At 45.4% G+C, this 16,904-nt stretch overlaps 3 protein-coding genes across 3 annotated transcripts; 2 read left to right on the forward strand and 1 right to left on the reverse strand.

Moving 5' to 3' along the window:
• Positions 1–85: 85 nt before the first annotated feature.
• LOC140773183 (stress enhanced protein 1, chloroplastic-like) lies at positions 86–3,223 on the forward strand. The gene is made up of 4 exons (XM_073115614.1): positions 86–930; positions 1,039–1,143; positions 1,830–2,008; positions 2,838–3,223. The coding sequence occupies exons 1-4, from the start codon at positions 882–884 to the stop codon at positions 2,940–2,942; spliced, it is 438 nt and encodes a 145-aa protein (XP_072971715.1). The 5' UTR covers positions 86–881; the 3' UTR covers positions 2,943–3,223.
• A 4,058-nt stretch (positions 3,224–7,281) lies between these two features.
• LOC140772792 (uncharacterized) lies at positions 7,282–10,975 on the reverse strand. The gene is made up of 2 exons (XM_073114983.1): positions 9,104–10,975; positions 7,282–8,838 (listed from the first exon to the last, which is right to left on the reverse strand). Exons 1-2 carry the CDS (start codon positions 10,973–10,975, stop codon positions 7,282–7,284), a joined length of 3,429 nt encoding a protein of 1,142 aa, XP_072971084.1.
• Positions 10,976–12,595: 1,620 nt separating this feature from the next.
• Positions 12,596–16,472, forward strand: LOC140773182 (metal transporter Nramp2-like). The gene is made up of 4 exons (XM_073115613.1): positions 12,596–13,214; positions 13,825–13,961; positions 14,074–14,726; positions 15,926–16,472. Exons 1-4 carry the CDS (start codon positions 12,685–12,687, stop codon positions 16,130–16,132), a joined length of 1,527 nt encoding a protein of 508 aa, XP_072971714.1. The 5' UTR covers positions 12,596–12,684; the 3' UTR covers positions 16,133–16,472.
• The last annotated feature ends 432 nt before the right edge of the window (positions 16,473–16,904 follow it).

The following is a 16,904-nucleotide window of genomic DNA, read 5'->3' on the forward strand; positions in this document are numbered from 1 at the left end:
AAATTCTTACAGCTAGACAAACTAGTTGTTCCAGTTGGGAGATGATTATATGGCCCAACCAACTCTGCCAGTTCCCCACCCTCGACTGCGTCTTAAAAGAGCTCCTCCACCGCCGCCTCATCCTTGAGCTACTCTTTGAGCTCCCCCTATCGAAGGCTTTCCGGCTTAGGCGGAGCGCCTACCATATCGCCTCGTGGGATCCCGCCACCACCACCGACCTCTCCCTCTTCTAAGAACCCAATCGATGTCACCGGCCCCATCCCTTCCTCCGTCGCCTCCCTCCCCTATCTCCGCACCCTCTTCTTCCATCACCACCCAAATCTCGTCGGCCCCATCCCTTCTCCCTTCTCCTAATCTCCAATCTCACCCACCTCAAGTTCCTCGCCATCCCTCTCCTTCCTCACTACCCTAACCCGGCTCTGTTCCTCCTTTCTCCCAGCTCCCCAACCTCTATTCCGTCGACATAAGCTGCAATCACCTCACCAGCTTGTTGCCACCGGCCCGACGGAGGATGGCTTCTGTCGTTCAGCATCTCGCCCAACTTGAGCCACTTTCTTGTGGGCCGGTGGGCGGTAACGGCTTAGGCTATTCTACCCCGGCTTGACACACTTGTGGGCGGGCTGGCGAACAGACTGCTCAGCCCGATTGGCCCGGGTCGAAACTATAGTTCTAGTTTAAGTACCCGAGCATGACAACTAATTGCTTGTTTATCCATTCCCAAATTTGTGGATGGATACTGAAACAGGTCGCGGAGCAACGATCACAGCCTTGTCTTTTAGACTAATAAAGAAGTACGGATAAGACGCAAGAAGATTAACAAAAAGGGGCTACGTAGCGCGAGTGCTTCCACTCTCCCCCATTGATCTTATCTCCATCCCTCCATGGCTCAAGCTCTCCTTTCGACTTCGTCATGCTGCTCCTCTCTCCTACGTCTCTCTCTCTCTCTCTCTCTCTCTGTACACACACACACACACACACACAAATAGAGAAGTCCTGCACCGTATAACTCTAGTAACTTCTTGGTGTCTCTGGTTTCAGCGAGCTCCGTGGCCGGAACCACCAAAGCCGGCTCCTATCCCAGGATTCTGCCCTTTCGCTCCACCTCGGTGCTCGCTTCTTCCTTCAAGCGTGGCACCTCCCACGGTTAAATTTCTTCCATTTTGCTCTAACTTTGGTAGAATACTAGTATTCCGCTATGAAATGAACCATCGATAACGAAAGTTTGGAACTTCCCCCCCTAGAAACTTTGCTTTGTGATTACTACCCTAGTATTGTATTCGTGGGTTTTCTTATTCATAACAAGAAACAAAAAATTTTTTTGTTGAACTTTTTCATTGATTTTAGGGTTAATCCGTGCCTTTCTTGTCGGAAGTTGGTAATGCGCAGTGTATTTGACCTAATTCTGCCGAAATTGTTGGAGCCGTACGAATAATTAAGTGCATACTCTTTTAGGATTCTACATTTTTTGACCTAATTGAAGCATGACTTGATCTGATCTATAGTAATCAAGGGGTGGTTTATATTTCTTTCTTGTATCGATCACAATAGGAAACTGGAACAAGAAGGTTAGCTTATATCTATATATCCGAATTTTCATGCTTTATGTTTCATCGGTATTTAGGTGCAATATCTACCTCTCAAATGAAAAATAAATAAATAAATATAGCAGCATTTCATATAAAGCAACTTCTTCTACTTGTTCTATTATGATCTAATTTCGAGAAGGTAAGTTATATATTGTTATGCCTCTATTGTGAAATTAAGTATATTCCGGTAATGGCTTTGATGCCTGTTGTTCTTCTTTTGTGATTTTTTTTGCTTGTTTGCAGTCTTCTGGATTACCTCCAACAGAAGGAAAGTTCAATCACAAGCAATCTCGCTGTCTATAAGGTGTGAGCAGGGCACAAACGAGAACAATGGATTAGATGTATGGCTCAGTCGCCTTGCAATGGTTGGATTTGTAAGTGCAATAACTGTTGAAATAGCAACCGGGAAAGGAATATTAGAGGTATGGACTCTTTGTAAATAGTGAAATCACCCCTTGGTGAATGCAAATTACAACAGCACAATCCTTTAGATGCGTAGTACTAGGAAGGAACAATGTTCATTCTTTACCCTCATTGAATCTCTTAGAGTAAATTAGTGGTTCAATTAGGAGAGATAAAGGGGAGTAATCATGCTCATGTTATGATAAGCCTCAACATTGATCACTGGATTAGATATTTAGTGTGATTAACAGTTACTCATTTTATTAAATGCGTAGTACTAGGAAGGAACAATGTTCATTCTTTACCCTCTTTTTGATCTCTTAGAGTAAATTAGTGGTTTAATTAGGAGGGATAGAGGGGAGTAATCATGCTCGTGTTATGACAAGACTCAACATTGATCACTGGATTAGATATCTTTAGCTTAATCTGTTACGATGCTCGATTAAAATTACTCATCCTAGATTGACATTCTTCTCATGATATGTATCACCACTAACATTTATTGATTGCTCTTTCCTATGTTTCTTTTCTGGTTCTTGGATATCTTGATTGACTCCTAGGTTTCTTTTGCTTATCCTTGTTTAGATCATACATCCTGCATCTACTAATTTCTTTGCTTGCTTGTAGTGCTTCACCTCATTAATTTTAGTGAATGTTTCATCAAGATCGGTGTTCTATCTAGTCGGCCTTTGATCACATTTTAGTTTGGATGGTTTGCCATGAGTATAATAGTGGTCTTTGTGTAGTTGATTGGAACTTACAAAGAGCAAAAGATGAATGGCTTATTATTATTAATATTATTCCAATGTGCGCTACTAAGAAATTGCTATCAACTTGTTTTTTACACAGAATTTTGGGTTAGCAGCATCATTGCCTACATTGGCGCTGGTTGGTACTGGTTTGGTTGGAGTTCTGACGGCATTCTTTATCTTTCAATCTGCTTCTCGAGATTAATCAGTCTGAAAGGGTTCATATGTTTCGATTTGAAGGCCCTTAATCCCGTCAGATTCCTTTCATGCCAACATATTTACTGTGATTGAATGATGACAGTATTATGGAGGCGATGATATCTGTGATTAGTAAGAGTAAATTTTGTATTAAAGATAGCAGAGGGCTATTTTGCAATACACAATTCTGGTTTTTCTCTTTCCATATATGTTAACAAAATTCGATTGTCATATATTGATATTCAAGTGATTACTGATGCATAGAGAAGTGGCCTTTTCTCAAAGTAATTCTTGTCTTCTATGTCATGTTTGGAAAAATTTTAGGTTGGTTGAATATATTTTCTTGAGCATCTGGATGCTAGGGTCTGCCAGGGTTTAATATCTTTTTCTTTTCCCAGGGTTTCCTACAACTCGGTATCAAATTGTTGACCATTAGATGTTACTAATGTATGCCTCCCTGACCTGATTCGAATTCATATCGAGTTTTAATATTTGTATTCCTATTTGTATCCGAACAATTTACACTGTTACAATATGGACTAACGAATAATATTCCAATTAATATTTGCACATCTAGTCTGAAAGATTAGAAAATAGTGATGTGAAAGACTATTTTTATACTTTGCACTACTATACATTTGCTAATTATGCTATCATAATTCCTTACATTACTATATATATATATATATCCGAAAATTGATCTGTATACTTGTCGACACTAAACACGATTACACGCTCTCAGAAGTCGCTTATATATATATATATATATATATATATATATATATATATATATATAGTTTGAGATATAATATAAAAACCTATTTCTTGTCATATTTGGATAACCTACATGCTATCCGATACTTATACGTTATAAAGTAACACCTCTCTCTCTCTCTCTCTCTCTCTCTCTCGTTCTCGGTAATGGAGTCTCTTTGGTCGGATCATATATATTATACGCCGTATCTTGCATGCTAGCCTTGTTCATCAAGATCACGTCACCTTTCGGACTGATCTTCTAGGCCTACTGTCCGTTTCAGTGTCAAGACTGGGATGTGCATCCCCAAGCTCAGCTCCAACCCATGCTTTCAGGCTCAGGAGGAGGAGGAGGAGGAGGAGGAGGTCGGCGGCCGAGGAGAAGGACGGCAGCCGAGGAAGGACAAAGAGAGGAGCACCTCAACCTCTAAGCCTAGTTGGGAGGTGAGGTTTTAATGCTTCTTTTATTTTAGAAATGTGGTTAATTCTAAAATATATATTTCTGTTTATTATTATTTAAATAAGGTTTTTATTTTATGAATAATTATTCTTATATTAATTTATATTTTGAAATAAGAATGCAATAATTATCTTTAATGTAATATAAAGTAAAAAAAAAAAGATATAAAAATTATATATTATTTTTTTAATAAAATTATCATATATATACCATTTGATTTGGTAGTGTATATATATATATATATATATATGTAAATTAGTAATTAACATATTATACAAGATATACTTTTAATAAATATTCTATGATAATAAAAAAATTATTTCTAAGTGTAAAGGGGTTAAGGATTGGTCTAAATTTCTTGGCCTTCGTTCTCTCAAAGAATACAAATATATTTATTCTGATATAAGTCTTTTTATACTGGTATACCAAATAAACAACAAGTGAAGTTTAGACTAGTATAATTACACCCACTTCTCATCTCTAGTTTTTTTAATATAATATTTTTATATTTATCAATTAATATTTTATCTTTAAAAATATATCGTTTGAATTATCTATTATTTTAATGTCACCTCTAGTCTATAACTAAACACAACAATAATATATACAAGTATAAACTCTCTTATTTTATTGAAAATTTAGAATACTATGTATATATAATACCAACTTCCTAATAATCCTAGGTATTGATGGGAATTTTTTTTTTTTTTTTTTTTTTTGAGTGCAAAGAGCTGAGATCAGCTATTTATTGATTTTGCCGCCACGTGTCGGTGTCGGCGTTTAAAAGCTTACATAATTCCGGTGGAGCGTTGCTTAGGCGCTCCACCTGGCAGTATCCCGAAGCCACACTGGCCCTAGCTGCTGCCCAGTCAGCTGCCGAGTTGGCTTCTCTCCCTACATGGGATAACCGGACCTCGCCAACGCCATTGGCGAGCTCTGCACATTCGCGCGCCAGGTTGCGGACCCGCCATGGCCCGAGCTCCGGCTGCTGCACGCATCTGATGGCCTCGGTGCAGTCCGACTCGATCTCAAGCCGAGAGCCTCTTCTCGCCATCTTCAACGCCAGTCTAATGGCCCAGATTTCCGTTTGTAGCGCCGAGGTACCCGGGCACGGCTCCCATCCCGCCTGAAGGAACTCCCCGTCGGTACTTCGAAATATGGCCGCTGCTCCGCCTTGATATGCGCCTGCTTTCAGTGCCCCGTCGGTGTTGGCTTTGATCCAGCCCGGCTCCGGCGGTACCCAGGGCTTCCTTATCTTCCTCGGCTTCGGGTTCTTCTATTTGTTTGCGCACCGGTACTCCTCCGCCATTTCGACCGCGGCCCGGACCACGGCTAGCTCCGGCGTCCGCTTTCCTCTAAACACCACTCCGTTTCTGCTCTTCCACAGTGACCACAGAGTGCAAGCTATCAGCCCTTTGGCCCGGCCATCCTCCTCCGCACTGACGTTCCACGCTTTCGTGATCCATTGTTGGTCGATCTCCGCTGTCTCCATCCTCTCCCTAGTGCCCAGGGTTTTCCAAACCTCCCTACTGTATCTGCATGCGAACAGGAGATGCTCGCTCGTCTCGGTGAACAGGCCGCACATGGCACACAGATCCTCGGGGCCAACGTGAAGGTAGTGGAGGTACGCTCTGGTTGGGAGCCTACCCCATAAGAGCTTCCAGCAGAAAACTCTAATCCTCGGCGCCACCTGTAGGCGCCAGAGGTTACTCCATCCTGGCCATAGTTGGCTGCTCTGAGGGAGCAGGGACTGGTAAATCGCCTTCACCGAGGGCGTCCCCCTTGGGTGCGGTCACCAGATCCATCTGTTCTCGCCGGTGGCGGCACCCATGGGGAAATTTGCGATCTCGTAAGCCAGCTCCGTTCCTGCCTCGCTGACCAATCTCCCCGGAGTCCATTGATCATCACCGGTGAGGTTTGCCACACTCAGGTTTTCTGCCATTAGCCTAGGTGCCAGGACCCTTGGCTGTCTGGACCATGGGACCTCATGCAGCCATGGATCGAAAGCGGCACGAGTGTCTCTGCCGTTCCCGATCATCACCCTACACCCCATTCTTAACTGAGTAGCTATTTTGGTGAGAGCTCGCCACATCCAGGATTGGTGCTGGGTCTTCGTGGTCTCCCACGGGTGTAGCCGCTCGTATTTGGCCTGCATGATAAGAATCCATGGCGCTTGCTCCCTGTTTAGCATTTTGAACACCAGCTTACCCAGGTGGGCGGTTCTGGCTTCTCGAAGTCGCCGGACTCCGAGCCCGCCCTGGCGCTTGGCCTGCGTCACCTGCGCCCAGTTCATCAGGTGCAGGCCGTGGCCGTCCTGGTTTTTCCATAGAAATTGACGGGCTTTCTTTTCTATTTCCTCCAGTACTCCGTCGGGCACCCAGGTGCTGCCTAGCCAGTAAGACGGGATCGCTAGCAGCGCCGCCTTGATCAGTGTTAGCTTGCCAGCCTGGGAGAGTAGCGACCCTTTCCAGCCCGCGAGCCTCTTTCCGATCCTCTCCACCAGCTCCAGATGCTCTTTCACCTTCACGCGCCTCCCAGAGATGAGCACACCGAGGTATTTGAATGGCATGCCGGCCACCTTCAGCCTGAGCTGCACACTGAGCTGGCTGCCTTCTGCAACTCCGATCCTGTTGGGCAGATACAGCTCCGACTTGCTGTAGTTCACCCTCTGGTTTGTGATGATCTCATACTGTCTCAGGCTCTCGAGGATGCTGTTGGCGTTCTCCGGTGAAGCTTCCAGCATGAGCAGCAGGTCATCTGCATAGAGCAGGTGCGTCAGCTGCACTTCTCTGACCCGGTAGCCTCGCAGAAGGCCTCGCGCCGCCTTCTCGTTGATGAGACTCGACAGCACTTGCGAGACGATGATGAAGAGGTAGGGGGAAAGCGGATCGCCTTGTCTCAGGCCACTCCTGGGGGTGATCCAGGTGGTCGGGCACCCATTTATCAGCAAGGCGAACCTGGGGGATGCTATGCACGCCTGCACCCAGTTGCACCACCGAGTAGGGAAACCCATCCGCCGGAGCGCACCCACCACCGCCGGCCACCTGACCCGATCATAGGCCTTCTCCATGTCCATTTTGATCATCATGATGGGTTGGCCGCTCTTATCCATGAGCATGGAGTGGGCCACCTCCTAGGCAGCCAACGTATTGTCTTCTATGCTTCGGCCGGCGACGAAAGCCGCCTGCTCCGGGCCGATAATTTTGGCCAGCACCACCTTGAGTCTATTTACCATGACCTTCGCAATAACCTTGTAGATGACATTACAGAGTGCGATCGGTCTATAGTCCGCCACCATTAGGGGATGCTCCTTCTTCGGGATCAAGGTTATGAATGTATCACCCCATGCTTGAGGCATGGCCTCGCTGCTGAAGAAGTGACCGACGGCCCGGCAGAGGTCTTCACCCATGGTGTTCCAGTACTTGATGTAAACTTCCGCTTGGATTCCGTCCGGGCCAGGGGCCTTCCCTCTCGGCAGGCTCCACGCCGCTTCCTTTATTTCCTCAGCCGTTACCGGCCTCGCAAGATCAGACGCTTCCTCTGTCGAGATGGAAGGCAGTGCTGGCCATTCCATCCTGCAGGGGTCCGCCTCTTCCGCTTCTCCCCAGAGCCGTTGGTAGAAGGATGTGAAACAATGGGTCACTTCGGCCTGCTCCTGAACCCAGCACCCATCGTCGCCCTGGATGCCTGCAATCATGTTGCGACGGCGTCGCAAGGTAGCCGAGATATGGAAGAATTTCGTGTTTCTGTCACCTTCCTCCGTCCACCTTAAGCGGGATCTTTGCAGCCATTTTATGTTGAGTTGCCGGTTTAGGGCTATCTTGCAGTTGTAGAAGCTCCTCAGGCTCTGCTGGCCCGCCTCCGGCAGCAGGCCGTTGGCATCTAGCTCCTCGAGGTCAGCCAGCTTCTGGTTTGTGTCCTTTAGCCGTCTCTCCACGCTCCCCACTGCCACGCGATTCCAGGTGCTCAGGCTTCTCCTCAGCTCACTCAGTCTGTGGGAGAAAGCTTGCATTGGGTTACCGCCAGCTCGCCGCTTCCAGGAGTCTTGGATGATTTGCTGGCATTCCTCATATTCCATCCAGAGGAGCTCGAACCGGAATGGTCGCTTGCTCCTCATTGATCCCGCCGGCACCGTGAGGAGCAGCGGCGCATGATCCGAGGCGCCCCGGTCTAGATGCTGGACTTTGCTCTCCGGATGATCACTGACCCACTCAGTGTTAGCCAGGGCTCTGTCAAGCCGGATCCAGATGCGGTGCGATCCTTGTTGGTTGTTGCACCAGGTGTATGGTATACCCTCGAAGCCGAGGTCACACAGCCCCGTCTCGTCCACAAACCGCGCAAAAGCCCTCCCTTTTGGCTCGAGGGCGACCACCCCACTGCTTCGCTTCTCCTGAACGGAGAGGAACGCGTTAAAATCTCCCATGATCGCCCACGGTATGTTGATGGCCGCGATGTTCTTCAGCTCCTCCCAGAGATCCTGCTGCCCTTCCAGAATGGTGCTTGCATACACGGTGGTCCATATCCAGGTTTGTCCGGTCGTAAGGGTGATCGTGAGGTGGGCAGCATACCGAGAGACAGCGGCCACGTCAACCCACCCTATCTTCTTTTTCCAGATGACCAGGATGCCTCCTGCTCGGCCTTGCGCCGGAATGGCAAACCACGCCCAGCCTCTGCCAATCTTTTTGGCCACCTACTCGGCTTCGATCCAGCTTGTGTGTGTTTCGAGCAACACCAGCATATCCAGGTTATGATCCCGGATCATAACTCTGCATCGGTCGAGTGCCTCTTTCTTGCGGGCACCTCTGCAATTCCACACTAAGGTTTTTAACATTGATAAACCTTGAAGTATGGTTTGCCGGCCGCCGGTCAATGAGTCCGGCCCCTCTTGGAGGTGGGCCTGACCGCTCCACCACCGTCTGTGTTCTCGTTTGCTAGCGCCAGCTCTAGCTCCATACCTCCTTGGGCTTCCGTTCCATGGTTTGCCACCAGCACCACCTGCAACTCCCGCTCCTCGATTTCCATATCCTTCTCCTCTCGGTCCGCGAGCAGAAGGCATCGCTTGACTCTGGCCGCTGTTTCCTCGTGTTTTCCCGGCGGGCTTGTTTGATGCACGGAGGGGGGGGGGGGGGGGGGGGGGCGAAGCCAGCAGAGGCAAGTCCATCTTGGACAAGCTGAGGTGGATAGTCGCTGGAGTTCCAGCTCGCTCCTCCATGCCGTTTGGAGGTTTTTACGTAGGCCGACCGTTGCATCCGTCGGTCTCCCGAGCCAAGCCGTACTGTAATCCCTTGGACAACAGCCGTTCTTCCCAGTTCTTCGCCGGCACGTGTCTGGGTTTCCTCTCTGCCGTCCAGTTCCATCCCTTCTGGCATTGATTGTTCCTCCACGGTGTCAACTACGGGTTCGTCCTCCCGTACTGAGTTCAGTTTCGCTCCAATAGTGTGCTTCCTTCGCCCGGGCCCCGCATCTCGCTCTTTTAATGCGGCTCCTTCGGACGTGATTGGCGTAGCGTACGGCGGGTTCTGATTGGCTCTTCCCTTTCCTTGATTGGGCTCCAGCGTCTTCTTCTTCTTCTCTACGTACTCCGCGTTTGCATGCAGCTCCTGAGGTCGACCTTTCGAGCGCTCAGATCCTGCACCTTCCTCCGCCTTCCGACTGGTACTGGCCTGGTGATGGTCTGCATACTTGCCTGCACTTCTTTCCTTTCCGAGGCTCGAGTAGCTCTGTGCGAACAGGTTCCTTCCTCGAGGCTTGCTTTCCCCGTCCTTTTTGCCCATGGAAGCCTGCTCTCTCCCATCCTTCGCCGGGGTACCGGTTGCGTAACTAGGTCTCCTTCCTTTCTGATTAGCCTGCCATCTGGGCTTCCTGTGCACGGTGCACCAAGGCCCATAATAAATGCTGTCTTCTTCCTTTGCGTCCTTTTCCTGGATAGGGTTAGAGCCTTGCTGTTCACCGCCTCCCTCGCCGGCATTCATCTCCGGCGCCTGGACACCTTGGTCTTTATCGGTGTAACCACACTCTGCCTCCTTGTGCCCTATCCTTCCGCATTTAAAGCATATTTTTGGAATGCTTTCATACTGCACACTTTGGTCCACTCTTTCATCCTTTTGCCCGAGCCATACCGCTGTTTTCAGTGGTTTGCTGAGATCTACCTCAATGCACACCCGGGCAAATATGCTTCTGGAGTGATCTAGGGTGGTTTCGTCTACCCGCAGGGGTCGGCCGAAGAAGGCAGCCACCGGGATGAGGGCCTCCAGTTCCCAGTATTCCTGCGGCAGGTTGTGGAGTTGGATCCAAACCGTCGCCGTAGTGAACGCCTCCGGGGATGGCCGGAAGTTATTGCGCCATGGAATCAGGTTAAGGACTTGGCCTTGGACTGTCCATGGACCATTGATCAGGACGTGGTCGAGATCCACCTCCTTTTCGAACCGGAATACGTAGTAACCATCCGCCATATCTGAGACTGAGAATCCTTCTATCCCTTCCCATAGCTTAGCTAACCTTGATTTCAGCCAAGCCATCTGTATCCCCTTGCCCAGGAATCTGCCAAATAGGGTTAGCTTCCACCTATTCCGGCATTGCTCCAGCACCTCTGGGTCGATCACCACGCTGTCTTCCAGCTGGTTGCGTATTTTAGCCAAAATTTTCGCCGGAATAGTGCCCGGTTTCACTGTTGACTTCCTGCTCCCCGCCGCTACGGAGGCCCAGGATGGCTTGCCCTCCCTAGGAGTTCTTTTGCCAGCAACTGGCTGAGTTGTTTCCTCCGGCTTCGACACCTTTGATGATGTTGCTCTTCTTTGGTGCACATCTTCTCCACCCGTAGTCGCCATTTCACGAAGGAGTGTCTAGGTATTGATGAGATGTTAGAAGCTTCCCATGTCCTGATCGGATAAACATCACTTGGTGAGATGCAACAGAGACATGCATGAATAGAGTGGAGTGGAGTAAGAATATCTACATGATCAAGATAGCATTCTTTACCTCAACTTGCTCTTGCTAATGTCTCTCTCCATACATAGCCAAGTCCCGTGACATGGACTTCATATTCTACTTTGTGGCTTGTCAATGCCAAAGAGTGATGGTAGTGATAGAGACTCAAGAGACAAGTCTTGCAATCAAGATAAGGAGATAATTTTTAAAGGAATAAAAAGGAATGCTATCTGAACAAGTCATTGGCATCATAAACTTGATAAGAGATGTAAAAAAAAGAAGGCCAAAAATATATTATGCAATCTAATCTATACTAAGGTATGTCAAGCATATACTATGTTTATTTATTATTTCAGTATTGATTTATTCATGCAGATTTATATTTTTATTTTCTCCAATATATTATGTTTCCTTTTCTCTCTCTCTTTTCTTTTTTTCTTTTTACTTCTTCTATCATTAATAATAACCAAGATATAGAGATTGAATTTAAATAACGAAATCCTGCACTAATAACAACCTCTTTAGTTAACTAAATTAGAGAATCTTTGTACGCTTATGTATAAGTTATTTTCTAGACTATCTTATTACTCATAATGTCGACATGATGTCAACATAGATCCAACTATTTAGGAGTCAAGTGTATAATTGTTATAAAATTGTTCTAAATTCCAACAAAGATACACTATTTAGTCGAGATAATTAAGTGACGTGGACATACGAGAATTAGAGAGTGACATGGCAATCCGAAACGAGGCCACCCACTTCCCAACTCGTGGGACCACGGGAGAGGCACGACTAGGATGGGCGGTGACCGCATCCCGCCACGCGTTCCCCTCCCACTTCCTGACTACCCCTCGCCACTCAGGTTCCATGGAAGTCGCACTTTATCCTACGCGGCGTCCACCTCACCCTCCCAGCACTCGTTGCCCCTCTCCGAATGAAGAGAAATTTGCCTATAGTACTCTCCAATGATGCCAAATTGTGCTTCGTATAGCAAAAGTACAGGGCTGGAACGTAAAATTCGGGTAAATATAGGGTGTATTATGTAAAATACTCCTCGCCATAGTGGGATTAAAAATAACCGGAAGTATCCAAGTCGAGCTGACGTGGCGGGAGTTGGTACGCCAGAACCACGAACTCGTGGTTCAAGGCTCGTCCTGGATCGTTGTTCTATGTCCGACAATTTTGCCCAATATCAGCTGGGCCCCACCACTAAAAAAGGGTCCTTTTGATGACATGTCTTTTTACTGCTCACTACTTTAAGATTCTTTTTTAAACATAAACATTCTATATTTTTTTATAGGTCCCTATTTCGTATTTACTCTATTTTTGGGGTCAGAAGTGTAATATTTCGAAGAATCCCAACTTCTATTATTCGGATAAACCCTTGATAACAGGCTCTTGACCAGGGTTTATCACCGTTTTAAAGGTATATTAGTATTACTCTCGTAATCTCGTTGAATAAAAAAACCCTTATTCGCCGATAAAGTGGCCTTTATCCTCGAACTAAAACGGGCGCATCTCGTCGCCTCCGATGTATAAAATCCCGTAATCAGACTCCTTTCGAATAACTCCTCTTCCTTCTCTCTCGCTTCTCCCCATCCCTCCCATGGCAACCGAGAAGCTCCTACCGAGCCCTTCCTCCGATTTCGTCGACGACGAGGAGACCGCCTATGACTCCGACGAGAAGGTCGCGATCGCCATCTCGTCCGACGACGACGAGTCCTCGTCGGAGCCCTCCTCGCCGCCGCCCTTCTCATGGCGAAAGCTCTGGCTCTTCACTGGCCCGGGATTCCTCATGTGCATCGCCTTCTTGGATCCCGGAAACCTGGAAGGCGACCTCCAAGCCGGCGCAATCGCCGGGTACTCGCTCCTCTGGCTCCTCCTCTGGGCCACCATCATGGGCCTCCTAGTACAGGTCTTATCCGCGAGGCTCGGGGTCGCCACGGGGAGGCACCTCGCCGAGCTTTGCCGTGAAGAGTACCCGGGTTGGGCGAGAGTGGCGCTTTGGGTCATGGCGGAGCTTGCCCTTATCGGCGCCGATATTCAGGAGGTTATCGGTAGCGCGATTGCGATCAAGATTCTCAGTGGCGGGACGATTCCGCTCTGGGGTGGGGTTGTCATCACGGCGTTGGATTGGTACGTAATATTTTTCTTCATACTGTTTTCTATTTGTTAGTTCTTCCTCTGTTATGAAAGCAGTTTAATTTGATTTGGATTCAGATTGCTTTTTTTCACCCTATTTTCATCTTTGATTTGTTTTTGTTTTTCTTCGCAACTGAATTGGGAGGTTTTGGATGCGATTCTTGATTTGCCGGTGTAAAGTCGGGAGTTTGGGAATGTTGCATGCTCTTTTGCGTGTTGATGGTTTTGTTTCGGTTTGAGAGCAGTTCACTTTGATTTGGATTTCGGATTTGTTCTACTTTTTTCGCAGTTAATAATTTTTTTTACTGTTTAGTTTGCTTTCTTTCTGAATGATACTGTCGTTAACTTAGCAGTATATCAGGTGGATGATGTTAACAGAGGAACTCAATGGACCAAAAAAAATCTATTTTGAGTTATTCTGGATTTAAAGCTTTTATCTTAATCTGTACGAAAGAATTACTATGCTACTTGCACTATCATCATAGAGTACTTCGGTTAGCTATATAATTGAAGATAGTTTTCATCTGCGTAGTTGGCTTGCTCTTTTATGCTGATCTGAGAAAATTCTGTGTATTAACTATAAGGCCATCCATCCTGTTGACAGCTTCATCTTTCTGTTCCTTGAGAACTACGGTGTGCGGAAACTGGAAGCAGTCTTTGGGGTTCTTATAGCAACAATGGCAATATCATTCGCAATAATGTTCGGTGAAACCCGACCCAGTGGAAAGGAGCTTCTAATCGGTAGATATTGCTCGCAGCCTTTGGTGCTTCGTTCTCCGACATACTGACGATCATTTTCTTATGTTCTCTACTAAACTCTTGTGCAAGAACTGATTTCAGTTTGTTTCTGCAGGTGCTGTAGTTCCAAAGCTGAGCTCCAAAACCATAAAGCAGGCAGTGGGGGTCGTGGGTTGCATAATCATGCCTCATAATGTTTTCTTGCATTCTGCACTTGTACAGTCGAGAAGGATCGACACTAACAAGAAATCCCGTGTTCGAGAAGCAATAAATTATTATTCCATAGAGTCAACTTTAGCTCTCGTCATTTCCTTCATAATCAATGTGTGTGTAACGACAGTTTTTGCTAAGGGATTTTATGGTTCTAAAGAGGCTAGCACCATTGGCCTTGAGAACGCTGGGCAGTTTCTGCAAGAGAAATATGGGGGTCGGCTATTTCCTATTCTTTACATCTGGGGTATAGGGTTGTTAGCATCTGGACAAAGTAGCACAATCACTGGCACTTATGCTGGGCAGTTTATTATGGGAGGCTTTCTGAATCTTCGTTTAAAGAAGTGGATGCGGGCACTGATCACTCGAAGCTTTGCAATTGTGCCAACTATCATCGTGGCTTTATGTTTTGACACTGACGGTCCTACTATGGATATTCTGAATGAGTCGCTTAATGTGCTTCAATCTGTCCAGATTCCATTTGCCCTCATTCCTCTTATCACTTTGGTCTCGAAGGAACAAGTTATGGGAGCTTTCAGGATTGGTTCTGTTACCAAAGTAAGTTGCCAATCCTTAGTAGCACTGTCAATTTTGGAACTCTTCATTTGTTGTCATGACTGCTTATCTGTGTAAATAATATGCTGGGCCATAAGTAGCTATCAAATGAGCACAGAGGCATTTACTCCTCAATTTGCTTGGTGGAAAATCACCTTCAAGTAGGCAGAAGATCCTGTTTGGAAGATACCTGCTTGATAGTTATTAGCTAATCTTTGTCAAGAAGCATCTCTTTATTAACTTTAGGCAATCCTTCTCACCAGACCCGTCATGGAATCATGCTTGTTGAAATATAACTTAAAATTGTTCTGGGAATTGTGAATGTTCCTCTTCATTGTATTATTATTATTATTATCAGTTGCTCTGGAGTTTGAAAGAGGCAACTGATTTGGATTTCTCCATTATAGGTTAACGAATAGTCATCTTACTCATGTTTACTATACGATTTCATGATACATAGTCAAAAGGCTAATGAGCTTATTTCATGCCATTAGTTACTTCTTTTGCAACTATTTTACTGAAGGATGATTAGTCTACTTACCAATCTTTTTATGCTTCCTCCAATTAGAGAAATGAAATTTGTGCTATGTATATTTTTGTTGGTTAACATTGTGGATATTATCATGTTAAAATCCTTCAATTCCTGACTAAAAAGTGAACTAAATTTGAACATTTCTGCAAATAACAATGTTACTCACATGATAGAATTACCCTGGCTGGCCTTTATATTTTATTTTTATATGGTCTCTTGCTTATTTGGAGTGATACCTATCATATTTTTACCTCCTTTGCACCCCTATTATCTTTCAATATTCATTTGCTTAATTATCAAAGTCTATCCTATTTACTTCTAGGCCACTTTTGGGTCCTCAATCAGTAGTTTAAAACATGCATAATCTTTTTTCAGTTCTGAAATATAATTGTGTTTTGGTTCTTAGATTTAACTACTTCTTGTGAAACTATTCCTTATTACTTGTGCAAAATAAATATAATGCCTACTAGCTCTTAAATATATATATTGTCATCAATACCTTTTTATGTTCACAAGAGAAACAATTTTTCTTAATCCTCGCAAAAACTATATCTTTGATATGGCATATTTTGGCTCCTTAGAGGAAAGAAATAACATACATGCATGGAAAGTGAATAGTCCTATTTCAAGTGTACTGCTCTTACTCTTACTCCTGGTTTCGTTTTGGCAGTTGATAAGCTGGGTGGTTGTGGTCTTCCTAATAATCATCAACGGGTATCTACTTCTGGATTTTGTTTCTGCTGAAGTTCGTGGGCCGTTGCTTGGTTCTGCAGTGGCTATTGCCTTACTAGTTTATGTCGTATTTGTCATTTATCTCATCTTGCGAGATACTGCTCTATATAACCGACTTGCCTCAGCAGTCCACAAGAGCTCTTGAGCACTCGTAGCTTATCAGGACAAACAATTGCTTTGACATTTACAAGCATCAAGAGATTAGACAAGAGTCATAGCAAATCTAGCAAAATCCGATAAGATCTTGACAGTCGACTATTATCCTTCTTTCAATTGGGTTGCTGCCTTTAGTTGAATCCCTACTGTTTCGATCCTGCGGCCCCTGTGCATGAAGAAGCTAATTTCTTTCTTATGGCTGCACCTTAGAGAAGAAAGTTAACTATTGTAAATCCTTCAAAAGCTAATTCAGGTTCAGGGCAAACCAAATAATGTAATCTATTGTGAGCTGAAATAAATGGCTATGACCTGATGTAAATTTTAGTTTATTCCATCTCACTTCTTTCTCTGTTGTAATCTCTTATTTGTTGCTTGACAGTCCTTAAAAAGTCTCTCTGATTTTTTTTTCCTTTCAAATTGTTTAAATCTAAGAACATAACATACTGCACCTTTGGTGGATTATATCTACTGGCTCAATCTTTTCTACTCCTAGATACCAATTAGTTTCCTCTTATTTGTGAAAACATATGTCTTATCTTAAAAGTTAGGCATAGTTATTGGTATCCTTATGGACATCTTGAGAGTCCCTGCACAAAATAGGTTGTCTTCAAGGCACCAGGCTCTAGCAAGCTTACAAACTAGGTGCTATAGTTATTTGAATTGGATCGGCCATTAAACTGAGTTGAGTCGAGCCACCCAGATAATTTGCCCATAATATGGTGGTTGGCTTCTTCTAATTGATCAATAATTTGACAACCAAT

The sequence above is a fragment of the Typha angustifolia genome, chromosome 13, assembly GCF_048772165.1.
Source record: "Typha angustifolia cultivar Huaian chromosome 13, ASM4877216v1, whole genome shotgun sequence".
NCBI classification, from domain to species: Eukaryota; Viridiplantae; Streptophyta; class Magnoliopsida; order Poales; family Typhaceae; genus Typha; species Typha angustifolia.

Bases quoted from the DNA above. Each gene is read 5' to 3' on its own strand.
- LOC140773182 (XM_073115613.1), top strand. From the start codon at position 12,685: ATGGCAACCGAGAAGCTCCTACCGAGCCCTTCCTCCGATTTCGTCGAC. The intron at 13,215-13,824 runs GTACGTAATATT...TCCTGTTGACAG, and splicing joins GTCATCACGGCGTTGGATTG to CTTCATCTTTCTGTTCCTTG. The intron at 13,962-14,073 runs GTAGATATTGCT...TTGTTTCTGCAG, and splicing joins TGGAAAGGAGCTTCTAATCG to GTGCTGTAGTTCCAAAGCTG.
- LOC140773183 (XM_073115614.1), top strand. From the start codon at position 882: ATGGCTCAAGCTCTCCTTTCGACTTCGTCATGCTGCTCCTCTCTCCTA. The intron at 1,144-1,829 runs GTTAAATTTCTT...GCTTGTTTGCAG, and splicing joins CAAGCGTGGCACCTCCCACG to TCTTCTGGATTACCTCCAAC. The intron at 2,009-2,837 runs GTATGGACTCTT...TTTTTTACACAG, and splicing joins CCGGGAAAGGAATATTAGAG to AATTTTGGGTTAGCAGCATC.
- LOC140772792 (XM_073114983.1), bottom strand. From the start codon at position 10,975: ATGGCGACTACGGGTGGAGAAGATGTGCACCAAAGAAGAGCAACATCA. The intron at 8,839-9,103 runs GTATGGAGCTAG...GAAGCCGAGTAG, and splicing joins TGGAACGGAAGCCCAAGGAG to GTGGCCAAAAAGATTGGCAG.